This window comes from Tenebrio molitor, chromosome 9 (assembly GCF_963966145.1).
Source record: "Tenebrio molitor chromosome 9, icTenMoli1.1, whole genome shotgun sequence".
Taxonomy (NCBI): domain Eukaryota; kingdom Metazoa; phylum Arthropoda; class Insecta; order Coleoptera; family Tenebrionidae; genus Tenebrio; species Tenebrio molitor.
Window position 1 is genome coordinate 9,863,816 of NC_091054.1, and position 24,573 is coordinate 9,888,388.

A 24,573-nucleotide genomic window follows, 5' to 3' on the forward strand; every position below is an offset into this window, starting at 1 on the left:
AGGCTACACCCCTCACTGGACACTGAAAATTTGCGAAAACAGAACCGTCCCAAGAACCCGCAGAACTTATTACGAAACACTTTCTACGCTGCACTAATCATTTCGTTTAATTTGTTTTTCGCTTGCGCAATTATTTTTTTCTTATTAATCGACCTTCTACGTCTGCGGTCACGTCAATTAAAACAACAACGGTTCGATCAATTTAAAAGTCCCCGCAGAAAAACCAATTTACCAAACGATTCGCTAACCATTGTGAGTAAATGCATATTTTAAATCAATTAAAAAAACTACACAAAAAAGCATCTCGTTTATTCTGAATATTTACATCGCCGCAAAACCTAACCTAAATTCGAAAATTTGCTAATTTCCCTTTTCCGTGATAGGGAAGCTGATCTGGTCCATGAGATCGTCGATCTTTGCCTGAAGGGTCTCCAAAATGTCGGCAGATATGAACAAGTGATTTTCATCGAGGTCCTGTATGATAAACTTCCTGCCCAGCTTTGTGGTCTCATCTAGGTACAGCAAGAACTGTTTCATCGCTTGGTCGCTGCAAAAACGACAAACGACAGTCGGGACATGTCGAAAAAAGGGCTCAGTTTTGAAGAGAAGAAAGCAAAAATGTTGCAGTTGTTGCACGAGAGGAGAGAATTTTTCCAACTGAAGGAGCTCGAGAAGCTGGCACCCAAAGAAAAGGGGATCACGGCGAATTCTGTCAAAGACGTTGTGCAAGCCCTGGTGGACGATGGAGCGATAGACACGGACAAAATTGGTGGTTCAGTTCACTTCTGGTCTTTCCCCAGGTATGCAGCTTCACTGTGTTGTGAATAGTACCAATTATTTTTGCAGTAAGTTGATGAATAACAAAAAACGCAAAATTGAAGACCTTCAAAATCAACTGGAGACGTCCAGCAAGAAGTTAAAATCGGTCAACGAAAGTTTGCAGGCGCAGGTATTTGTACAGAAAAGTCAAGGTCGCATGACATGACAGATGTCACGTGACCACAAAATGTCGACTCGATACATTTTTCAGGCCGGTAAAGAGAACATGGACGATTCGGATGAAACTCTGAGAGAGGTCGAAAAACTGGAAGAGATAAAAGCACGGTTGGAAGCGGAGTTGAATGTAAAACAAGAAAACGATCCGAGCAATTTGGACGAAATGCGACGGCAAATAGAACCGGTTAAGGAAGCTGCGAACCGTTGGACCGACAACATTTTTGCCGTCAAGTCGTGGTGCAAAAAGAAGTTCATGATCGAGGACAAAGTGTTGAACAAGCAGTTTGGAATCCCTGAAGATCTGGATTACATCGCGTGAATTTTAGGTTATGTTGTACGTTTAACGCATTCAATACAAGTTTTGCTTACAAGGCTTACCATTTTACTAGGACCCCTTTCATTACATTTACCATTTTGAAATGATTTTGTTAATTCGGTAATGAGAAATGACGAATTCAAATTGTCAACAAGTAGACGGAACGTGAGTTAATTTGACAGGTGTGAGGCGTGGCCCTCTATTGGTGCAAGTTCGAAATTACCAAATCGAATCTGCTCGGTTGTGGGATAAGGTCGCCGCGTTTGTTTAATTTGTAAGGTACAGTTGAAAATTATTTTCGTTAATTGACGATCTCAAAAATAGCGAGGGGGGGCACGACGGATTCCTCGTAAGTCGTAAATTATTCCTTTTGTAGATACTTCACTCGTAAAATGGAGACGAAATTGTTCCCAACTTAAATGCCCGCATTGAAAAATCCCTGCGATTTGTGTTCGCGGAACGTATTTTACTAAAGCCAGCTACGCATCTGCCTGTTGGCGCCATGGTGCAGGTGCGTCTATCTTTATCCACATCTTCCTTCGCCCTAAACGTATGAATCCTACTTAATATAAACCAACAACTTTAGGAAAAATAAAGTTACTACATAGGATCAGGATTTAATTCCTACGGTTAACCTCGCTTTTTTATTGGTTAAAATTTTTTATCCTGGAAATCTGGAAGTGGCAATCGAAAAAATCTTGCGAGTTCGGATTAGTTTTTGAGGATAGTAGAAGTAGACGCAATTTTACGTCGTCTTTGATCAATTTGAAACTTTAAAGAATGAATTTTATTTTATCTCACGATGCAGAACCTCCCAGGTCAATTATATTTCCTCTGAAAAGCTGTGTCGACATATCAAACAAAAAACAAATATCAGCGCCAAATTTAAGTAAATTTGCTTATTTACACAACAAAAAAGTTGTAAGGGCCACAATTTAGAAATGTATTGGCAACTTCAACAATCACCGTTGATCATTTGATGTGGAATTTTTCGCTTAATTAATGGAATTTGTAGTCGGGAATTTGATTAATTTGTTTGATTAAAATAATCGCTTGAGGCTGGAGCCGCCGCACAGGATGACATTCATTTTTTCGATAATCTGCCACCGTAAAATAAAGATAAACTGATAACAATTAAAAAACAGCAAGCAAACAGCGGTGGGGACCGACTTGAAACTTTGAGTTGGACTTTCACCTTTATAATTTGTGTCGTTTATAAATAAAAGTGTATCAACTAATATACTTCACATTACCGTAACTTCTGCAATACGTCTCGTTTTCATCCGAAAATTCCGAAATGGCTTTGCCCCAGGTGATCAAAAGAGGTCTTTCAACTTCGTCGGCGATGAGCGCGGTCATCAAAAACGTGACTGTGATCGGAGGCGGCCTGATGGGCTCGGGAATCGCTCAAGTGAGTAAAAACATCCGTCCACTGCACCCTCTTTCGAGCAAAAACTCCCATCATTTTTCTAACCTAACCTCACTTTTCCCCGATACCAAAATTTGACGTATTTTTGGTGGCAGGTGGCCGCCCAGACCGGCCACAACGTCACCCTCGTCGAAGTCAACGCCGACCTGATAAAAAAAGCCGAATCCGGCATTGCTAAGAGCTTGTCCCGCGTCGCCAAGAAGCTCTACAAAGATGACCCTCAAGCCGCTGAAAAATTCATCGCCGAGTCCCAGTCGCGCATCAAGGGCTCCACCGACATCGCCGACGCCGTCAAAGACAGCGACCTGGTGGTCGAGGCCATCGTCGAGAACCTCGAAGTCAAACACAAACTGTTCAAGAACCTGGACGCGGTGGCGCCCCCCAAGACGATGTTCGCGTCGAACACGAGCTCGCTGTCGATCGGGGAGATCGCGTCGGTCACCAACAGGAAGGACAGGTTCGGGGGGCTGCATTTCTTCAACCCCGTTCCGGTGATGAAGCTGCTGGAGGTGGTGCGCATCCCGGAGACGTCCGACGAGACGTACGAGGCGTTCATGGCTTGGGGGAAGGCCGTGGGGAAGACGTGCGTCACGTGCAAGGACACTCCCGGATTCATTGTCAACAGACTTCTAGTGCCCTACGTCGCCGAGGCCATCCGCATGATGGAGAGAGGTAATCAAGTTGGTATCAAGTGACACATGTCAAACTGCACCACTTGATCTGGCGTGTTGTCTGTCAAAAGTGACATTTGTAACTGTCAGTGAGGCAGAGTTTTGGCACAATTTTACTGTTTTCTCGTCTTGCAGGAGATGCCTCCCCGCGAGACATCGACACCGCGATGAAATTGGGCGCGGGTTACCCAATGGGACCAATCGAATTGTCCGATTACGTCGGTCATGACACTTCTTATTCGATCTTGGTGGGTTGGCAGAAGAAATTCCCCGACAATCCTCTCTTTGTTCCCAACGAGTCGGTCAAGAAACTGATAGACGAAAAGAAATTGGGGCTCAAGACCGGCGAGGGTTTTTACAAGTACAGCAAATAAGCGAGGAAGCGTTTCCACGCCCACACATTTTACACTAAGAATAAATAATTTTGTTGCTTAATTTGTTTATCTTTGGAGTCAACAGGCCACTGTGACAGTGATCGAGAAATCGATCGCAACCCATCGACGACAACGCAGAAATAGAGTTTTGGCAAGTCGCGAAGGTTTTATCAGGAGTGTCATTCATACCGTTCTATTTTTGCAGGGAGTGATTTATTTAATCTGAAAGGTCTCACGCCGAGTCCTGCGTCGTGTACCTCGTAAAAACTCCGTTTGAAATTTCGTTTTTATTACCGCTACATTGTCGCCATAAAACACTCCTTTAATGTGTGCTCAAACGCACCGAAGGCCGCCCCCGAATTATTTTCAACCTTACAAACAATTCGCGCATCCTTTCAGTTTCCCGAGATGATAAACCTCAAGCGCAAACAAAAGCTTTCACGCCATTTCCGTTCAAAGACAATTAGCGTGTGGGTGTGAAAGCCAAAACATTTCCGTGAATCTGCGGCGCATCCTGTTCGAGTAAATATTTTTCGCGCGTTGGGGTCGCAGGTGCGGGGAAGAACCGGCGAAAAGAACGGGCGGGAGCCTTACGGATACGGTAGGAGAGTGACAAAATGGCGAAACCAGTGACGAATGTCACAGCCTCGTCGATCAATCAAATTGCATTAAACCTATTAAGATGAGGCAATAAATTTGCATCAAGTTAAAGATCTTGAACTGTTGTTTACACATTTTTTTCTAATTTGTTTATTTACGCAAAGTTTTAAGTACGGCACGCCTGCAGATCCACTCAATAAAGAGGGCAATAGACAATAACGCCGGCCAATAAATTTTATGGCGTGCACATTTTCGCAGGACCGGACTGTTGGCTCGACCACCATAGACAGACGACTAAATACGTTTTCACCTATAGTTGCGAGATTAGGCCAAGCAATAAAAAAGTCGTTTCAGATCGTCCGTCTGCTGCAAAATGATGTTCCACCAAGACTAACCTTTCACCTGACTTGACGCAGAGGGCAGAGATTTAACGCTCCAAAAAAGTGAGGTTAGATTGTACTTCGACTACTTTTGTTCCTATCGACGCTGCATTTGCTTTTTCTGTTTTCTTGTCGTAAAAGTGTTGCACAATAGTAATTACCAAAAAAGAAAAACCTGCCACAAAACACTAATTAACTGATTGCCATCACTTAATCTAACTCATGTCGGGCACCCTGCCAAAACAGAAGGTAAATGACAATCACATGCCAACTTTATTTGACAATTTGACTATAATTCGCTGATTTGACTCAGATCCACTAATTTTGTCATATTATGTATTTGGCACCGAATGAACTACATACCGGGTGTAGAATTGGTTTACGAGACATAGGATTTTACATGTAAAAATAAAGAGATCCAATTATTGGCTCCCCTAATAATTTTATGGCAAAATAGTTAAAATGAAAGTTAGAGAGAATTAAAAGTACTGTCTAATTCCACTCTTTGTTTTTGTCTAACATCTTGTGGTACTGAAAGAAAAGCAAGAAAGAAGTTAAGACAAAAATACTAAAAAGCAGTACTAGCAATGAAATTTGACTTCTAAAATTATTTGTCGGGTGGTTTCACTATTATTTCATTTTCTTTTGATCTGCCCTTCAAATGAACTCGTACAGGACTACAGGACGAATGAAAAGGTATCTTCCATTAAACATTCTTCGAATTGTTTCTATGGCTGAAATTGGTCGGTCTGGGAAACCTGAAGCAAATGTTGCTTGGAAATTTCTTAAAGAAGATCCTCCATAATACCATTTAAAGAAAGAAACAGAATTTCATGCCTAGAAGTACTTTTTAGTATTTTTGTGTTAACTCTTTTCTTGCCTTTCTTTCAGTACCACAAGGTGTTAGAATAAAACTAAGATTGAAATTAGACAGTAATTTTAATTCTCTCTAACTTTCATTTTAACTATTTTGCCACGAAATTGTTAGGGGAGCCAATAATTGAAACTCTTTATTTTTACATGTAAAATCCTATGTCTCGTAAACCAATTCTACACCCGGTATATAAAAGCTGCGGTGGCATAGTTGGATGTGCCTCAAGCCTCATGACATGAGTGAGACTAGTATCGCCGATAGGTTGCGCTGCTGGCGGTAGTACAAATCTGTCTACTACTTTAGTAGTACTTTTTTAAATAATTTTATTCAATTCATGGTCACCATCAGAATACCTACTACTCTCGTGTCAAAAATATATTACTCCCTAGAATTCGAACTTTTAGGAAAATAACGTTTTTCATGTTGTGTGTACCTATTAGGCATTCACGATCTTTTTGGGACCGAGTTGGCTATGATTTTTTCTTTTCATGTTGGACTAACTGACTCAGTAATGCAACGGATGCAATTTTTTTTTCTGTCAGTGTCTGTTCGACATTTTCTTGCCAGCGGATTGCCAGATTTATTATTTTAATATTCGTAAGAAACTTAATGTTTTATTAAGTATATAAAAATAATTTAAATTTCCGTCAAAGTAACAGTCAAAATTGCCAAAATAATTTTATACGATAAAAAATTTCTATTAAACGATTTAATTTAATTTAAAAAGGACAGATCAGATTTAAGAGATCCGGCAACTATGTACTATCGGTTAGCAAAATAAACTGGTACAGTATGTTACTGTAGACACTTCCAAACTGAATGAGTTTGAATGAGTTTTGGAAGTGTCTATAGTAACATACTGTACTAGTTTATTTTGCTAACCGATAGTACCTATTCAGAAAACATAACCCTAAACTGAAAACAACCTAACCTAACACAAAAAGTGTCAATTTCCTTTAGGGAATTTAGTTATCACCGAGGTACTGCTAACAAAATAACTAGATGGTCATAGCCAACTCGGTCCCAAAATGATCGTGAATGCCTTATAACTAGAATTTTCAAAAGTAATTTTGAATGCTTAAGGTTGGTTACTATGACTAAATATGCCGCCAGAAACGAAAATTGATTGTGAAACGAAAAAACATCCATAACTTAGCGAGAAATAGAGCCATATGCAACTGTTACAAGGAATTCGTTGCCTTACGGTTAGGATATCTTTTGTTTGTAACCAGAAACCACATAGCTTCCAGCCTAACCAAATTTATGGCAACCTAGTAACGAATATCCCTAAATCATAGGGAGTAATTTATTTTTGACAAGATATGCATTTCTGATTTTTTTTTTTGCATAAATCCTTTAGGCTCAACTTACAACATACCAAAAAATGTCGTGTACGCGTACGTGTACGACACGTTATGAAATGTTTTTTTTTTTACTTATTTGCTTGATTAAACTGCAAATTCATGAAAAAAAGTATGACTTTCATAACTTATAGGTACTTCATACGGAGTGATCAAGAATGACTGAGTCTGTTGGTAACAATGAAATTTGGCAAATTTAAAATTTACCAACGAAGGTTAATTTTTGTAACAGTATAAACATAACCTGCATTACCAAGAATGTTTTTAATGTCATCTCAAGTTAAAAAATCCAGTCAGCGCGTGGTCAGTGCCAATTACTAGACAAAAATCACCAGTATTTTCAATTGTTTCATTGCCAACAGACTCAGTCATTGTTGATCACGCTGTACTATTGCGCGTTCAAATGAAATTCTAGACTGGGAAGGCGTTGGAAACCGTCAATTGTTGTGCTTTTTTAAAGCGTAGATTAATTGGAGCATGTTGACAGCTAACCTAAAATTTAGAGCCAAAACATGTTTCTTTTTTTCTTTCTTTGCAATGTTTTACATCAAAAATAGAATAACGTAACGATTCCTATTCTCGAAGCAAATATCTAAGGGCACCCTTTGCTGAAAACAAACATATTCAATTATGTCCCCATTAAACATAAACAGATGTCATTCGTGTCAAACGGCGGGAAATTCAAACTTTACACTGTTCTAAACGGTTTAATTTTTCCAACGCCTACTCAGACCAGGATTTCATTTGAACGCCCGATATATCGACGTCCCGAGATACCAAAAACGATAAATATTTTTATTTGGCACTACGCAGAGATTAAATAAAAGTGTTTGTTGCTAAATTCCATTCATTTTGTATTGAACTTTTCAAGGTCAAATAATTTAAATTTTGGCACTGTAATTATGTTTTGTAAATAGTGACATGCATATAACCAACATAATGTGATTTAGCAATGCTCAATTCAACGTTTACGGTGTTTACCTGCATGTCACTATTTACAAAACATAATTACAAAGCCAAAAAATAAAATTATTTGACCTTGAAAAGTTCAATACAAAATGAATGGACTTTAGATGTCGTCCACCTTTAACTTGGCTCGACGGTCATTGCTATGACAACTAAATTTAACGCCCTTTAAAATTTAGCGGAGCAGTTACAGAATACGCCCCTTTGTGAACTTCTTCATTTTGTGGAATCAAATATAAAACCCGCTTAGTAAATAAAAATAAAAAAATATTTATTGACTTGCCGAGACATAAAGAAACGACTATTTTTACTCTGCGCTACAAGGCCGATAAATAAAAGTGTTTATTTGTGGATATCGTCACACCAAGACCGGTTGGTGTGACGTCAAGTATCGTCAAGTCAGGTTAAAGGTTTTTAACCTGACTTGACGATACCGAAAAGTGAGGTTAAATCATACTTCAAAAACTTTCGTTTTGTACTAAGACTACCTACTAAGCGCCCACTATAGAATTTTTGTTGTTTTCTTGTCGTAAAACGATCCCACAATGGTTAAACAACTTGTGAGGACTAAAAAAAGCAAAAATCTGCAAAACACCGCTTAAATGATTTTCATCACTTAACATAACTTATGTTGGGCACACTGTCACAAAAAAGCCTCTACGCAAAAAAGACGATTTGACGACTTTTTAAGTTTTTAACAATCTGTTAGTTATTATCAACGTAACCCACTAATCCAGAATCCTACATATAGATTTTATGATTCGTCCTACACAGGACGAACCATGAAATCTGTTTTTAACGCGGAAAATTGAAATCAAAAATTATTTATCCTGGCCTCGAGACACAACAACCGATGAACATCTTTACTTTGCCCTATTGCGCGATCAAATAAAAATATTTATTGCGATATCTCTACCCACCAAGACTAACCTTTGACTTGACAACTTGACTTAAAACTGCCAAAAAGTGAGGTTAGATTGTTCTTGCAACAACTTCAATTTATTTTGACGCTGACTACAGTATTTCTGTTGTTTTCTTGCCGCAAAAAAGTTGGAGAATAGTTAAAGAACTTGTCAGGAGCAAAACCGAGAACACTGTCACAAAACGCGATTTAAATTATTGCTAAAATATCACCTCACCTGATTTATGTTGCGCCCACTGTCAAAAAAGAAGACAGTAAACCCCAACTCCATATTCTTGATTTTATGATTAGACTAGACAGCCACTAGTCGTCAGTTGTTTGAACTTTGAAGCGACTTTGTCAACCTCCTCACTTTGTTATGTCAAGCGAGATGACTAACTAAATTGGCACCGGAGAACTATAAAACCTGTTTTCAACGCGTAAAATAAAAATCAAAAATTATTTATCGACTTGCGGAGACATAAAAAAGCGCCGACTCTTTTCCGGTGAAATTCCCTTACGTAAGCGAAAATTTCCCAGAAAAAAAATTGTTTTCCACAAAAACGTAAATAATCTCACGTTCTCACGCTAGACAATTTTGCAGTCGTTGGAATTCAATTGATCGCCGAAAGTCCGTCTCGCTCACGCTCGCTGCTTGTGATGTCTATGGTCGCGCGCGCGCGCATGCGCCATGTTGTCTATAAATCCAAGGCGGCGGTGTCAAATTTACAATTGTTGCTGTGGCGTCAGTGTTGCTTGCTGTGTGACAGTTTGAATTTGACATAAAACGGTTTTTCCTAGAAAATGAACAACTTGCAGTGTACTCAGTGCAAATTTGGTTACAAGATACTCAAGTTCTGGTTCGAAGTCGAATAGGTAGAGTTACTTTAACAGATAACTAACCTAACCGCAACACAAGTTTCGTGGTTGTTCCGATCCGAAGCAAAGAACGGTGCTGGTTGTGATGTCGCAAAGAAGTCGTTGTAGCAATAATATATTAAATTACGTTGCGTTACAGTCACCCTGGATGCCGTCCCGGTAAAACACTCTTCGGTCAAAGAACAATGTTAATTGATTGGAACAATCGGTGTCTGCGGCCGAGCAGACGGTCGTATTTTCGAAGAAAGTGATTCACCAAGTCGAGTCCTCAATATTAATAGAACTTGTGTAAATCGTGGTGTCGCATGTTTAATTCATATCCTGTTCTGGTACCACGTTTTCACACGGGACGGTCCCCCAGGTCGGACAAGCTCATCACGACGGCCGGAGAAGCCGCGGAAGGTCATCATCCCAACTATCAAACTCACCAGGGGCTTTGACCTCGCGAATAATGCAAATAACGGTGCGCGTATCGCACTTTTATTATTAATTATCGCGATGCAACTTCCTAAATCGGTGCTTATCAGAGCGGCATTTGAATTTTTAGCGTTTACATAATTGCAGTGAAATTCGCAACGGTCGTGACCTACAATTGTCTCCTCTTCACCTAATCAGTTTTCGCTCCTGTCGAGATAAGTTTTCAACTAGAAACGACTCGTCACCGCGATTGCGGAAAGCCACGTCTGAGCTTTGTTCAACCGCCGGATGCGAACAAACGCACATTCTTGCGTAAGTCGCGAGCGACGGCGAAGTCCCGGACCCTGGGAAAGTTAGAAAGTCGCGGCCGAGTTGCGATTTTTCGAATTGTAGATTTTCGCAAGAGCAGAGGTCGACGCACGCGGCCTTGTAGCGTACCCGACGGTTGATTGTTCTGGTGTCGTGACGCACACAAGAAACCTTCCCGGAACAAATACCGGACCAGGAGTGAGTTTTTGCACGAGTAAGCTGTGTCGCGTCGGAGCTGATGTCGGGAGACCTTCCCGGAAGAAACACCGGAGCAGAAGCGTCCGTTTGGGAGCACCAAGCTGTGTCCCTAGACGGTCACGTCCCAGCTTTTATGGCTCATAAATGTCCCACTGTCACGGTCGAGGCCCAGACAATCAAATTTAAACTATCAGATTGTCGGCCAAATTTCCCAGCAGAATTTCCACTCGTAGGTGGAAAATATAATGCGAATCGAGCGAAGTGCGTCAGTCAAAATTACAATGTCGTCGTGCGGAGGTGCGAGACAAGCGACTGCACTTTAAAAAAGGCAAAAGTTTATTTAGCGGTGTGCCGGCGCCACCAAGATTGTTTATTCGGAGCGTGTAAAAAATGAGGTCTGAATACCGAAGCAAAAGAACAATTTGTTGCGAGATTTTGTTTTTTTTTTCCGGCCGAATTTATCGCTTCAAGATGCCACAAATATATTTTTTGTGTTGTAGTGCACGAGACGCCAAGGTGAAATTTTTCCGGCACCCACCACTGCCAAGAACTATTGTTGCATCGCGAAATTCCAATCGGAGATGTTGATTCGATAATTTTTCAAAAATCGCGTTTTTTGGGTCACCCCCCGGAGGCACGTGCCGATCGATCCCTATTCGATTCACACAATATTTACTGGCGATGTTATTTATAGCGCACGTTTAGATAAGCAGTCTAATTTCATTTTACCAATTTGCCTGAAGGTGACAAGTTTATTGTTGCTTCATTATTCGAACCGAATTCGAGACGAGTTTGCAAACGGCGCCACCGGCGCCAGCTTTGGGCAAACTTGACATGGCACGTGTGCGACTTCTAAAAAATGTCACTCCTCCCAAGAATACATTAAGATTTTGCATAAAATGCGAATTATAACGAGTGGACAGCCAAGGTTTCTACGCACCAGCTCCCTCGACCGGTGCGTTTCTCGGTGATGATTTGGCGTGGCGCACCGGTCGTGACCAATTACGGACAAATCAAAGTGTCATCACGTATAACTCGTTAACTGTCGCCGTGTCGGGGCGCGCATTCCCATGTTGAAACGCCGCCGGTTGATCTTCGAAGCAGTACAGTCTCCTCAATCTACGACGGCACCAGTGTAATCATTTGCATTTTAAGAATACACAAAAAATATATGTGACTCAAGGAGATATTCAGACAATTGTTTAAACAATTCGTATGAATTGTGAAAGTTTTGATAATTACATTTTTGGATTGAAAACGGCGAACTTACAAATGTATGAGTCACGCCAAATTGGAGTATTTCGCGGTGCGCTTTTGAAAGTATCTCACGCCCAAACCATTATATCGGGTGTTTTTTTTAAATTTCACCTCGTAGTAGGCGTGAAGTGTCGATTGTGAACGCACTATTCGGGTTACGGATCACGGATCAGCTGTTTACGTTTTACAGGAGTGGTGCGCTCACAATCGACTGTTCAACGCCTACTACTAGGTGAAATTAAAAAAAAAAACACCGGATAGTATGGCCGTCAGTGACTTTTTTGAAGGAATTCCTTTATCTAATCCCGTGGGATAAATGATACTTATCCCACTAATTTTGAGTGGGATAAGAACTTCATTACCTCACGCATTTTCATTACCTCACTCAGTGGGAAAAGTAAATTCTTATCCCACTGAGTGCGGTAATGAAACTCAATTATTTCACTGGCGAAAATCAATAGATAAGATTAATTTTTTTAAATTTGGGGCGGTCTTAGATAAAATTTTGTACATAACACGTGGGCTAAAGCATATTACAGGAAACGCGTGTGATTACAAATGAACTCGGGTTAACGCCCTCGTCATCTGCAATCTTCACACTCGAGTCCTGTAATATTGCTTTTATCCCACTAATTATGTAAATAACTATTGTATCAGCCGCATATTTTTTTGTACTCTTAAAATTATGCAATTATGTAATACAAAAAAAAAAAATCACTGGATTGTTTCAGTGGCCAGGTGTTGCAATTCTAAAATAGTTATTTATTTAACGAGTTCGTGTGTAAATTGGACTTTTTTTGGTATGAGTTTCACTCGCGTTTTAATCTGGCCCACTCATACCAAAAAAGTCCAATTTACATAAGAACGAGTTGAATAGGTACAACGTTTTTTTGTTCGACCACACCCTTAAAGGTTCCAAATCGCTTAAAATCTTTAAAATTAACTTGACATTTCGCTTTGACAAGTTGTCACATTTATCAAAATCCCCAAAAATTCTCAAATTCTGACAGTGTCAAACAAAAAACAATTTAAATGACAATTATTATTATTATTATTGAGGTTTCAAGGCCAGGAGTGTCAAATTGTGGGCAGTACCGATTTTACGCACAAATATTTTTGTTTTGATAGAATCTGAGGTAGTTCATTGATTTTATGGATCTGTTTATTATCCAGGAAGCATCGCGTGTACGAGTTTGATATAAATAATTCTGTTTATGGTTACATCAGGTGCTAGATAATTTTGACAAGTAATTTGAAAATCTAGTTCTAGTTGACGAGACCGCCTCTGCTGAGAACACGGTAAAAATGATATACAGCTTCGTAAGTCGTTGATAGTGACAAGAGATAAATTGACAATAAATCCCTCGGCGGATATCGCGTCGGTGTTAATCCCACCCTCCGCGATGTGCATTATCGCCGACGTTGAATTTTTGTTCGAATGATGAATATGTCTGTTGATTAGGTCTAATCCGTGGTTTGTTTAATGTAATTAGCGGCGTATTAGAATGCGATCTGTTCGCGGGACGATAACGACGTCATTGGGTTTTTGTTGTGCATAATAAAAAGGGATTAAACGAAACAAAGTATCGTCTTTTTTATCAGCGCAGTATCGACGTTTTATGGTTTGGTTTTAGACAATCCAGATAAGAATTCAGCGGGATTAGCAGAGCAATAAGAAAGTGTCGAGGGATAAATAAAATGGGAAAATCAGAAGTAGTACCGATGCCGATCCACAAGCAAGACAGTCTGTATGCCGCCTGCAAGGGCGCCTTCAACACGATAGTGGACACCGTCGAGGAGGACAAAGAGGAGGAGGAGTACCCGGAGAACATGCAGCTGTTCACCAACCAAGTGGCGGGACACACCAACGACGGCAAATCTTACGGTAAATTGATGAATTAGGGAAAAAAAGTTTCCTCCGGTTCGCTCGAAAATGTTTGAGTGAGCGTCTCCGTCTCGGAAACTTTTATTTTGAGCGCACCCCTGCACTCTGGTTGACAGTTTTTCGGCATGAAAGGTATGATCAAGCACAACGGCACCATCCTGAAACCGATCACGAAGCAAAAGTGCGGCGAGAGAGAGATCCAGCTGTACGAGGAGGTCGAGCGGGCGACAGACAAGACCCGCTCCGAGCTGAGGGAGTTCGTACCGAAGTACTTCGGTAAGGTGACGGTCCCGATCCGGGGCAGGCAGGTCGACTGCATCGTCCTCGAAGACCTGACCAAGCACTACAAGGAGCCCTGCGTGATGGACATCAAGATCGGGCGCAGAACCTGGGACCCGACCGCCACCTATGACAAGATCACGAACGAGGAGGTAAGACAAGCAAACGTCGTTGATTGTTCGATCGATTGACGCGAACGACGCTCGTTCCAGGCGAAATACCAAGAGTGCAAGCGAGACTTGGCGTTCTGCATTCCGGGTTTTCAAGTTTACAAAATCTACAACAACCAATTATGCAAATTCGACAAGAACTACGGCAAGACTCTGAACAAGGAAACGGCGCCACAAGGTCGGTCGTCGAGCGGCATTTGTCGAATTCCGGCTCAATTGTTTTTTTCCAGCACTGAGGACGTTCCTGAACGCTGACAAAAACGCACTCTGTCGCAGCCTGATCGTCCAGTTCTTGGCCAGCCTGTGGCGGATACAGATGTGGGCGCGCCAGCAGCGCCACTACCACTTTTACTGCTCGTCCTTGCTGCTGGTGTACGACGCGCGCCGGCTGAGGGAGCTGCTCAAGACGGATGTCGTTAAGCCCACGTTCAAGCTGCACCGTTCGACTAGCCTGTACAGGCCGCTCAGCTTGTTCGTGCTCAACGGCGAGAACGATAAGATATCGACGGGGTTCAGCGGCCAGCTGACCAAGGAGGGGCCCATCTTGCGGACGCCCGCGTCGCCCACCAAGCTCAAGCAGTTCAACGATTTCGTCCAATCGAACAACAACACCAACAACGTCTGGCAGAAGTCGATCAGGACGCTGAAACGGACGCACTCGTTCCAGAACGACTACGACAAGGACATGCAGAGCAAGAGGCAGGACTACACGTACATCCTGGACGAGCTGTGCACCGAGCAGAAGTCGGAGCTCTGGGCCACGGTCAAGATGATCGATTTCGCGCACGCCTTCCCGGCGGAGCACCACGACATCGACAGGAATTATCTGGAGGGGATCGACAATTTGATAAGGATATTCGAAGAGTTTCTGGTCGACAGCGAATAGAACGTTCGGGGGAGGGTGGACACCAAATTTTCGGCGGACGCGGTCCAATTCTAAAATTGTTGCAGGTGTCGGCGCCAAAGGTACACCTGTCCCACATTATCTTTAAATTCGTTTATTCCGCCAAACCGACAAAAAAGGAATCACCACGTAGGTGTATTAACGATAAACACGAGCTCGGTCGTCTGGTGTCCCCTTCAATCACAATTACGCATCACGTTTGTGGTCTTTTTCCTCTTTCAAGAGTCGTCTCTCTAGGATTTTTTGAACTGTTTGGTAATCGTGACGTGTAGGCAATTCTACTTACCGTATTTTTAAAAAATTGTAAAAACCATGTTTTATATCCAAATAAATTTTGCTATGAAAGGGAATCATCCGTTTCTTTTTCACGTTTAACACAATTTTTCGAAAAACCAAACGTCAAGTGTCACTCGAGCATGGCTTGCTAGGCGACTTGATGTGATTTTTCCTGCTCGAATGTTTCGTTCAGCTTTGATCGGTAGGTGGCGTCCTAAAACAATAAAAATAAAAATGGATGAAAAGTGGAAATTGTGGTCGGGCCTGAAAAGACACCTTAGTTGTGGAGTGGGGTTATATTTTACAGTAAATATTTACATCGATTAAAAATATTAACACAGTATAATCACAAAAGTATACATCATAACGAATTTTTTTGCTTGGTTTTGTGTTATTAATTTTTTTAGGACGGTCCAAACATTACTCATAGGAACATTTGAACTTTTTCAATTGCGATAAAAATATCATTCACTAAGTTAGACCATTAAACTTTATGACTAATAAGAAAACGAAAGTAGTAACAATCAACGATTAAAAATATAACGAGTGGTGTGGTATGTTATATAATCGCAGACACAATCCAATTATTTGAAAGCACAAATAACTCTTGTTACGATAGTTTTAAAGCTGACACCATTACCTAATTGTGTGCTGAATTATATAAACACTTGCGGCCTTTTACATCCCTAACCTCGAAAGAAAATATTAAAAAAAAAGAAATATTATACACATAACTCTAACACGCAAAAGTTAAGCAAATGGTAAACGGTATATTTTTGTTGATATCGACAATACAGCATGTTTGAAGAAAAAGAAAAAATAATAAAATAAATAAATACAGGCACTCTTTATTAGATTCGGTTAATCTTGTCGGCAGTAACTAACGGATTCTGGTGTTCTAGAATCCTCCTCCCTTCACTTTTATAATCGTAGCTGCAACGATGCACCTCTGAATACCTGTGTTGCGAACAAAATATTTTCCCACATCGACAATTATAAATGTTCGTTATGTTCAGACGCTTGTTACACTCGCTACACCTAGACTTCTTCTTTATCACAGGAGGCAGCTCGATGTCTTTCTTCTTGGACACCTTCGACTCGCCTAACAACTCGGTTGCGCACCCTAAATTGTAATAACCGTACAGTTCGTCTATGCTCTCGTCGTGGCCCGACAGGATGCTCTCGCTCAGACTCTTCGCCTCTCCGATGTCGTTTTTCAGCCGCTGGATGCTCGAACACTCGCTCAGGAAGTTGTTCTTGATCTCGGGCAGCTTCTCCGTCGTCGTCGTCGTCTCCGTTTTGCTCTTGCGCCCGTAAAGCGGCGACCGCGTGTTGTTCTTCCTGAAGTAGTACTCGCACAGGTCCCGGTCCTTGGGCGCGTACTGCGGCGGGATCGCGCTCGGCGACGTCACGAACTGGGGCACGTGGAAGAAGTTGCCCGAGCAGACCTCGCCGTAGTTGTACTCGCCGATCTCCTGCTTCGGCGCGTTCTCGATGCCCTCGTACCCGTAGTCGAGGCTCTGTCTGCGCTTCAGCAGGCCAAACTTGCAGGTGGCGCTGTGCTTCAGCCTTTCGGAGGCGGGCTCGTGGATCTCCCACAGGTCCTGCGCGTTCTCCTCCAGTTCGATGCTGTCGGGGGTGCTCTTGGGCCGCTCCACGCCCTCGGACAGCACCAGCCGGGTCAGGTGCACCGTGTTGCCCTTGGGGACAGCCAGCGGCAGACACAAGTCGGACGACTCCTTCGACGTGCCCTCGCCGCCGCTCCTCAGCTCTCGGGTCTTCTTGTGCATCCTGGCGTAGTTCTGCTTGGTGTGCGAGAACGCGCCTTTGCTCTCGCTGTACAAGGACTTGCTAAAGACGGGCTTCCTGTTGGCTTTGATGCGGTGCTTGTCCTTCAGGGCCACCTCCTCGCTCTCAGATTGACTCTCCTCCTCCAGATTCTTTTCGAATATCTTCAGGTCCACATTGTCCAACAAATCGTTGGTGCACTCCGTCAGCAGCTTGTAGGACAAGTTGCCCTTGTCAGAAGTGGAAGCCGCCTCCCCGAAACACTTCTCCTCCAGGTCCCTGTGTTTCGTGTTCCTCGAGTGCCTCCTCAGGTTCACGTCCTCCATTTTCTTCCTCAGATTTGAGATTTTCGTCATCATGTCGGTGTCTTCGACCAGTTTTTCGAACATGGCCATCTGCGTCTCCTTCCGGTTAGGTTTGGTGGGCGGCGAGATCGGCTTCTCGCTGTAGGGGGAGTAGGAGCCGTCCTCGTTCTCGATCACCCTCAGCAGGTTGAGGATGTCGCCCTCCTTGAACACCAGGACCGACACCTTCGAACCTGGCGCCAGTTTGTCGCCGATTTCATCCCTGAAAAACGAATGACGGATTAGCGAGGGGTTGACGCGTGCGGGACTCTGACGACCTCGTGTTCTCCAACAGTTCTTTCAGTTCTTTAAGCATCATGTGGTGCTCGCAGCTGACCGACAAGCGCCGCGTCGATATCGGACCGCCCTTCATCGCGATCACCAGCTTGATTGTGGACCCGTTTTTGATGCCCGCATCACACAAACGACGCGAATCTTTCAATTCCTTCGACTGGAAAATGAGGTTTTGCTGATGGATGGGAATCCCTGTGGAAAAAAAAAGATTGTCGGCTTTCGTCACCGAAAAAATATTCCTCTTACGAAACTCTGCCGACAATTCAATCGAGATTAATCGGACAACAATAGAAAGCTCGACAATTGTTAAAGAGATTTACAAAGGATAACACGACATCCTTGGAAGCGGATTCTTTCTACATCGTAACCTTATTACGTTACGTACGTTAATCCCCTCAACCCCACCTGAGGATCAAGTCGATTATTAATTTGACTCCCTAATATGGATTTGCAGGAGAAAACATACGTACTTGACACAATTTTGATGAATTATTATAACAAAGCAACCATTTTACACGTGAACGTGATTCCAAGAGAAAGAAATTTTTCCTCACAGAAGTAATTGAGGGTTATTATAAATATTTCTTTCATCGTAGTCAGCCGCGATTTATCGTATTGACGCCTATTATGGATTTGTAAATTTGACATTTGACTTACACTTGTCACTTTCCAGTTTTCATTGTTTATCATTTTTAAAAAAAAATCATTAGGGTGTTCCGAGCTAGTTGTGGCAGCAGAAGAATTATTTTCAAGAGTATCTCGTCCACAACAGTTCTTCTAGTAAGCAGTAAACACTCTGTTTTCACTTAAGTTTTCTCACTTTTGCAACAACAAAGACGGTTAATTCCGGAATTTGTTGTGGGGTGATTTGATTTTAATTATTTGTGATATATTTTATTAAATAACAGTATCTTAAAGTCCTACGTTTTTGAGCATACACGTAATCACATCGATTTACCTTTAATACCGAGCGATCATTTAAAAAATAAATCGAGTTTGCTTTGGAGCCTATGCTATAGCATGGGTTGCCATAGGTAACACGCCGACTCGATTTATTTTTTAATTGATCGCACCGTATAATATAGTAAAGAACAGTTACGCCATGTATTGTAGGCGGCAAAATTCACAGCCAACTAACTACAGGGGCAAAAAAATGCAACGACTGCAATTACATATATGCCGTTCACGATTATTTTAAACACGTAGGAGGCCGCGATATGTTTTTGTTAGATTGGCGTCAGGTCCTGTCATATGACGTTTCGTTTTTAAATATTCGCATTGTTGTCAATTCCGTCATTAATTTAGTTAATAAGAATTTACCCAGAACTGCCCTACAAATATGTATGTTTCATTTCAGTTACAATTTTACGATTATTGTTCCTAATGCGTTCAATTATTTAAAAAATGTAACAACTTGGGAGCAGTGTTCGGTTGAATTATAACCCAAAATAGATTTATTAAGACAAATCACAATACTGCCAACTAAAATGTCAGATTTTCGTAGATAGTCCGAATTTGAAATAATCGTGAATGGTTTATAATGTTCAAATTAAATCCAGTTAAAAAAAATTGATAACTTTAACATCAGAGCCTGGGCAAAAAGAAAGCATTTATAGTAATGAATAGTTTTTCAAAAATTATTTAAAGACTCACAATCGTTCCAAGTTCTTGTAATTTTCCAAAAATCTGCGTTGGCAAATTCTTTATGATCTTCCTGGGAGTCTAAATTCCAACAATCGAACAAAACCTTCAAATATTTGTTTTTCTCCATACTGTATCGTTAAATGACAAAATCTCCGACTTCATCGATTGCATTTTAAGCCACCAATAACCAGTTCTGTATTGATAAATCTAAGAAAAATCTCTCTTGCTATCTTCGATTTTAATTCTTTTATGGAAGGACGATTAAAAAAGAGCATAAAATACAGTAATGACGTGTGAAGGATCGGCACAAAAATATATTCCTAACTCCTAAAATTGTACGTGATAAAGATAACAGGAAGGAGAGCGATAAAAAAAACAAAAGAGAAAATGTAATACATACAAACTATTGAAAAACGTCAAACTCGTTTTAATTCTCACATATGGTGGGTCGTGGTCTAGATTAAAACAAAAATGACCGCAGAAAGTTAGTCGAGGAAAATATTGTACAACTATACTGCGCCAAAACATTGTAGCAAACAGTAACGTATTTCTGCATTACATACTTAAAAATGGCAGAAGTAATTGAAGCAAAAATGGTATATTATAATTTATTATTATGTTAATATGTACTATTCCAGACACGGAATCTTGGCCAACATTTTTTTGACATTTCTAAAAAAAATGATGTAAACCAATCATTAGCGTCATTAATAAATCAAATTGTTAAAAATCACTTTGAAGTTTTTATTCTGACATCAAAAAGGCAAGGAAATGGCATCATCGAGTCAAAAGTTGGGTTATATTCAATAAAGGCCAGTTCAGACATATTTGTCAGTTAAATGTCAGTTATGGCCAAGATTCCGTGTCCGGAATAGTACATATTACGTTAATAAAGACGTTTTTCTATTTTGTACCCTTAACACAGTTGGTATAACACTCAAACGGGTTTCGAAAAGTTGATCTTTTCGATACTCGTTTCAGGAACATTTACTTAAATTTTTAATGTTGGCAGTGACACATAGTGTGTTGTTGCTACGTGATCACTGCACTTCACGATACTTTAAATTCAAAACGTACAAATTGTTCATCTATTTACCAGCGTTACCAACCCTTATATTTGCCAAACATAATTTTCCTAGCATTATGTTTTGAACTTTTTTTTTAATTTAAGGGGTAAAATAGAAAAAATATTGTATTATACTCGTTTTATAAGCCATTTTGTCGTACTTGTTTGTTTATAACACTCGTCGCTGCGTTCCTCGTGCTCTAAAAAACGCGTGCGACAAAATAGTGTCTTATAAAACTCGTATAATAAATTAGGTACATACTATTATTGTTTTCAACTGTCATAAATTCTCATTTTTCTCCTTTGTAAACTGCCTCTTAACTGCCCTAAAGCAAAATGAGCAGATAACGAACCGTTGCCCTAGACAACACATTCAACGTTACATTTCTGACAGCTCTTGAAAAATTTGTCAAACTGTCAAAAGCAAATGCGAAACCATTTTAAAAAGATTTGGAAGCTTCAGGGACGTCGTTTTTAACAATAAAATTTTGTATGCAACTCGTTTCTGGGTAAATTGGGCTTTTCTAATTGCTCTCGAGGCCTTAAAACCCTAGCTACGCTTGTGTTTTAATCTTGTGTCTCGGGCAATTAGAAAAGCCCAATTTACACAGAAACTCGTTGCATAAATAACTTATTACATTTGTGTAGATATGTTTTCTCATCATGAAAGAAATTCGATGAGTTGTGAGAACTTTTTGGCGTAGTATAGTTATGAAAGTCATACTTTTTTTCACGAATTTGCAGTTTGATTAACAAGACTGGAGCCCGAGTTAATCAAGCTAATGAGTGAAAAAAAGAGACTTTCATAACGTGTTTACACGACATTTTTTTGCATTTTGTTTAAGTTAAGTTAAGCCTAAAAGGATTTACGCAAAATAAAAAACCAGAAATGCATAGTTGCTATTCTTTGACAATGAATTAATAAAATGATTAAAAAAAGTATTAATTTCATTACGATTTTTCGTTAAAAAAAGTCAATTTTCATAATCAATATGGAAAAAAATAATAAAGTTTATTGAAGAAATTACATTTTGACGAAAGTACAGTTGTGTTCAAAAAAGTGTTGTATAGAATTTGTTGTGTGTCAACTTGTAAAGTCCATTCACGTTGGATTTTCTTTTCAAGGTCAAATAATTTAATTTTTTTGGCTCTGTAATTATGTTTTGTAAATAGTGACATGCAGGTAAACACCGTTCACGTTAGATTGAGCATTGCTAAATCGCATTCTGTTGATTACCTGCATGTCACTATTTCCAAAACATAATTACAGAGCCAAAAAATTAAATTCTTTGACCTTGAAAAGAAAATTCAACGTGAATGGACTTTACATGATTTCGTCCAGTCTTATAAAAGATAAGCACGATGATCCTTATTATTATCCGGTCCAGCTATTAATTTGGATTTATTACTTGTTAATACCACATAAAAAATCAATCAGATGCGGAAACTATATTTATACAGTCAGTGTTTGTGTCAACAACCTCACTGGCGAACACTTTTGTTTGGATTTTAAATTTGACTACATATTCAAATATGTCACCTCATTTAGATTTTTTTTGAGACCATTTTTTTAATCTTCACTAATGTTACTTTTCATTTTGTTAACATAATTTCCATCAATAAGCACTATCCGCGGCGTATTTAATTTAGGCACGAAAAGTTTTAAATTTGTTATGAAACAAAGAATAACCCTAGTTAATATCACTGCAGTGTTCCAGAGGAAACGAAGGCAACACGTTCATACAACGGGAACAAGTTAGCTTTACGAAAATTCAATTTATTACTATTTTTTTCGTCAAAGGATACCAACGACACATCCAGATTTATTTTCACTGGAAGAGAAGGACGATATGGATCCTCCTGTTTAAGAAGATCCACTCCTTTAAGGGGATTCCTCGTATCATAAATCTCGAGCGAGATATCTACCAGTCCTTGAAAAATACTAAAATAATTTTTGAATATTCTTTACTTTTTATTTGCGATAACAAATGGTGATGGTAAATAAAGTCGTCAAAGCAAATTTTACTTTTTAATTATTTAAAAGAAAAGTATGTATATTTTGTAATCCACAAAAACTTGTGGACACTTTTTCGTATTTTACTTTATATAATCCTGTCGTAATGAAACAAAACAATATGAAAAAAATATATGGAATTTCCTCAGCAAGAGCAGAAGTTGCTCGAGTAAAATTGCCATTTTGTAGATCATATTGACCGACTTAATCCCAGTCGTGGGTGATATTTGGAAGCACCAATGAACAAATAATCGCTTTATTAAGTTGTTGTAAATGTTCACAAGTCGTCCCATTTTATTTCCTCCCAAGCACGATCATAAAGAGTGACATTTCGCCCTTTACCGTTATAAAATTATTACGCAAACAAAATCCACAACAACACCGTGGAAAACTTCCGGACTACCATAAATATCGTCGAGTTGAGCAAGACACCGTTCACATGATTTCCAACGGGGTTTACGACCCTTCAACCCCGATTATCGCTCTGTTTTTCTCCGATTGTACTTTAACCTCGTCTTCGTCAAAACAATCACCTTTGCACCTAAGCAAACAACAAAGGGACAACCGATCGGTGTTTGCTTTGTTGATTGGTCGTCAAGACCTTGGAGAACGTGTCCGCCCCACATTACCAATCGGCGGTGTCTCAGATTTGTTTTAGTCATTTTTCTCCGAAGATTATCAACGACTTTTCGACGTCCTTGTCGCGCGTGTTTGACACTTATTTACGCGTTTCATTACGCGGAACCCGAATAAGAAAGAATCTAACGCGGTCCACCATGCAAAACATCAATTAGCATATTTTCGAAACAAATTAACATTAAATAGGAATTAATTATTATATTTATTGAGGCTTCACATCTCTGTTATGGCAAATAACCGAACTGGATGGATCAATTAGTCGGGAAATTGTTCCGGATTGGGCAACATTACCTAGCGTCTAGAATTTTTGGAATGATCAGTTTTGTACCACTCGATTGAAGTTTGTCAACAGAGTTTTGGCAAAATCGTGCGACTGGTCGCTTTTAGGTTACTAGTTTCATACAGGTCCATTATCAACGGGAGACGAACAAAATGGAGTCTGGAACGCGTGTTCGCCGTTCGTGGCGATTTCTGGGTGCATGAACTGGTCTAATGGGCCGATATCAAACAGTTACCTTGACATTTAAGAGAAGTGGTGAGACAGACCTTCGACCCGTTGGATCCTCTGCTTGATCTCCCTGATGGTGTCGGTGGATGAAACTCGCATGTCGAATGATGTGCCCATGAGAGTGTCGATTTGTATTTCCATGTTGGGTTCGTCGAAACAGTCGGAAAACCCATCTTCAGACATTTTAGATAATTTTCAAACGATGACAGTTGACAGATAGCAAAGTCACTTTGATTATTTGAACAAACCGTTTCGGGAGCTGGTGCAATGTCGCATTGCAACCGTCGTGCGACTCGGGGACGTTTCCTGCCCGATCGGGACCTGGAAGACGTTACGAGCGTGTCAAAAGCTGAATTAATCGGGCGAAATTGACGGGAACGGTAGTTGGCATGTGATTATTTACGAATCCGTTTTTCGACTACCTGTGACTAATTATAGGTCCAGCGGATTATTTTTAAAACTTTATCTTCCTTACCGCGTTACGACATCGATTCAGGTCGGGACGGAACGACTCTTGGGCCGACAAACACTGACGAAATTTCTGATTTTTACACAAGTCGACACAACTCACTTATAAATGATACCAACTGTGCGGAGTCACTCTGACGTACCTCGGGACTGTCGGTGGGGCTCTCGACGGGCCGACGTGCTGCACCCGCAACTCAAACACGAGCACAACGGAATTTTGCCCCACGACCGACGATATTGTTTGTATAACTAAAAAATTAACGCAAACATACGTAACGATTCTAAAATTAGTGTTGGCAATGATTCACCGGACAACTGTCACACGAAGCGGTCACGTGACCAACGGCGACACTGCTGCCAACAGGA

The 24,573-nt window shown here is 40.5% G+C and overlaps 5 protein-coding genes across 10 annotated transcripts; 3 read left to right on the forward strand and 2 right to left on the reverse strand.

Annotated features, from left to right (window-relative positions):
- Nucleotides 1–288: 288 nt before the first annotated feature.
- Tfb5 (transcription factor B5) lies at nt 289–1,529 on the reverse strand. The gene is made up of 2 exons (XM_069059617.1): nt 1,375–1,529; nt 289–547 (listed from the first exon to the last, which is right to left on the reverse strand). Exons 1-2 carry the CDS (start codon nt 1,407–1,409, stop codon nt 361–363), a joined length of 222 nt encoding a protein of 73 aa, XP_068915718.1. The 5' UTR covers nt 1,410–1,529; the 3' UTR covers nt 289–360.
- On the forward strand, nt 545–1,367 carry LOC138139359 (meiotic nuclear division protein 1 homolog). The gene is made up of 3 exons (XM_069059613.1): nt 545–800; nt 847–949; nt 1,031–1,367. The coding sequence occupies exons 1-3, from the start codon at nt 577–579 to the stop codon at nt 1,313–1,315; spliced, it is 612 nt and encodes a 203-aa protein (XP_068915714.1). The 5' UTR covers nt 545–576; the 3' UTR covers nt 1,316–1,367.
- A 919-nt stretch (nt 1,530–2,448) lies between the features above and the next one.
- Nucleotides 2,449–3,847, forward strand: LOC138139354 (hydroxyacyl-coenzyme A dehydrogenase, mitochondrial-like). The gene is made up of 3 exons (XM_069059607.1): nt 2,449–2,723; nt 2,837–3,413; nt 3,548–3,847. Exons 1-3 carry the CDS (start codon nt 2,610–2,612, stop codon nt 3,784–3,786), a joined length of 930 nt encoding a protein of 309 aa, XP_068915708.1. The 5' UTR covers nt 2,449–2,609; the 3' UTR covers nt 3,787–3,847.
- Nucleotides 3,848–9,575: 5,728 nt separating this feature from the next.
- Nucleotides 9,576–15,516, forward strand: Ipk2 (Inositol phosphate kinase 2). Of its 2 annotated transcripts, XM_069059594.1 has the most exons (5): nt 9,576–9,744; nt 13,563–13,813; nt 13,946–14,244; nt 14,305–14,440; nt 14,493–15,516. In XM_069059594.1, exons 2-5 carry the CDS (start codon nt 13,627–13,629, stop codon nt 15,146–15,148), a joined length of 1,278 nt encoding a protein of 425 aa, XP_068915695.1. In that variant the 5' UTR covers nt 9,576–9,744; nt 13,563–13,626; the 3' UTR covers nt 15,149–15,516. The 2 variants fall into 2 exon arrangements, with proteins under 2 accessions (XP_068915695.1, XP_068915697.1); XM_069059596.1 differs by lacking the exon at nt 9,576–9,744 and having other exon boundaries at nt 13,672–13,813; nt 13,930–14,244.
- Nucleotides 15,517–15,719: 203 nt separating this feature from the next.
- LOC138139342 (AN1-type zinc finger protein 4-like) lies at nt 15,720–24,538 on the reverse strand. Of its 5 annotated transcripts, none has more exons than XM_069059582.1 (4): nt 24,351–24,538; nt 23,778–24,060; nt 17,850–18,060; nt 15,720–17,797 (listed from the first exon to the last, which is right to left on the reverse strand). In XM_069059582.1, exons 2-4 carry the CDS (start codon nt 23,920–23,922, stop codon nt 16,294–16,296), a joined length of 1,860 nt encoding a protein of 619 aa, XP_068915683.1. In that variant the 5' UTR covers nt 23,923–24,060; nt 24,351–24,538; the 3' UTR covers nt 15,720–16,293. The 5 variants fall into 5 exon arrangements, with proteins under 5 accessions (XP_068915683.1, XP_068915684.1, XP_068915680.1 ...); XM_069059583.1 differs by having other exon boundaries at nt 17,853–18,060; nt 24,215–24,538; XM_069059579.1 differs by having other exon boundaries at nt 24,215–24,538.
- Between the last annotated feature and the right edge of the window lie 35 nt (nt 24,539–24,573).

What these genes read in the sequence shown, in the direction of transcription:
- Ipk2 (XM_069059594.1), top strand. Translation starts at nt 13,627, where the DNA reads ATGGGAAAATCAGAAGTAGTACCGATGCCGATCCACAAGCAAGACAGT. An exon ending in CAACGACGGCAAATCTTACG is followed by an intron (nt 13,814 to 13,945) that starts GTAAATTGATGA and finishes TCGGCATGAAAG; the next exon opens with GTATGATCAAGCACAACGGC. An exon ending in CAAGGAAACGGCGCCACAAG is followed by an intron (nt 14,441 to 14,492) that starts GTCGGTCGTCGA and finishes GTTTTTTTCCAG; the next exon opens with CACTGAGGACGTTCCTGAAC.
- LOC138139359 (XM_069059613.1), top strand. Translation starts at nt 577, where the DNA reads ATGTCGAAAAAAGGGCTCAGTTTTGAAGAGAAGAAAGCAAAAATGTTG. An exon ending in CACTTCTGGTCTTTCCCCAG is followed by an intron (nt 801 to 846) that starts GTATGCAGCTTC and finishes TTATTTTTGCAG; the next exon opens with TAAGTTGATGAATAACAAAA. An exon ending in ACGAAAGTTTGCAGGCGCAG is followed by an intron (nt 950 to 1,030) that starts GTATTTGTACAG and finishes TACATTTTTCAG; the next exon opens with GCCGGTAAAGAGAACATGGA.
- LOC138139342 (XM_069059582.1), bottom strand. Translation starts at nt 23,922, where the DNA reads ATGTCTGAAGATGGGTTTTCCGACTGTTTCGACGAACCCAACATGGAA. An exon ending in GAGGATCCAACGGGTCGAAG is followed by an intron (nt 18,061 to 23,777) that starts GTCTGTCTCACC and finishes TTTTTTCCACAG; the next exon opens with GGATTCCCATCCATCAGCAA. An exon ending in CTGTTGGAGAACACGAGGTC is followed by an intron (nt 17,798 to 17,849) that starts GTCAGAGTCCCG and finishes TTCGTTTTTCAG; the next exon opens with GGATGAAATCGGCGACAAAC.
- Tfb5 (XM_069059617.1), bottom strand. Translation starts at nt 1,409, where the DNA reads ATGGTAAATGTAATGAAAGGGGTCCTAGTAAAATG. An exon ending in AAAGGGGTCCTAGTAAAATG is followed by an intron (nt 548 to 1,374) that starts GTAAGCCTTGTA and finishes TCGTTTTTGCAG; the next exon opens with CGACCAAGCGATGAAACAGT.
- LOC138139354 (XM_069059607.1), top strand. Translation starts at nt 2,610, where the DNA reads ATGGCTTTGCCCCAGGTGATCAAAAGAGGTCTTTCAACTTCGTCGGCG. An exon ending in TGGGCTCGGGAATCGCTCAA is followed by an intron (nt 2,724 to 2,836) that starts GTGAGTAAAAAC and finishes TTTTGGTGGCAG; the next exon opens with GTGGCCGCCCAGACCGGCCA. An exon ending in CATCCGCATGATGGAGAGAG is followed by an intron (nt 3,414 to 3,547) that starts GTAATCAAGTTG and finishes CTCGTCTTGCAG; the next exon opens with GAGATGCCTCCCCGCGAGAC.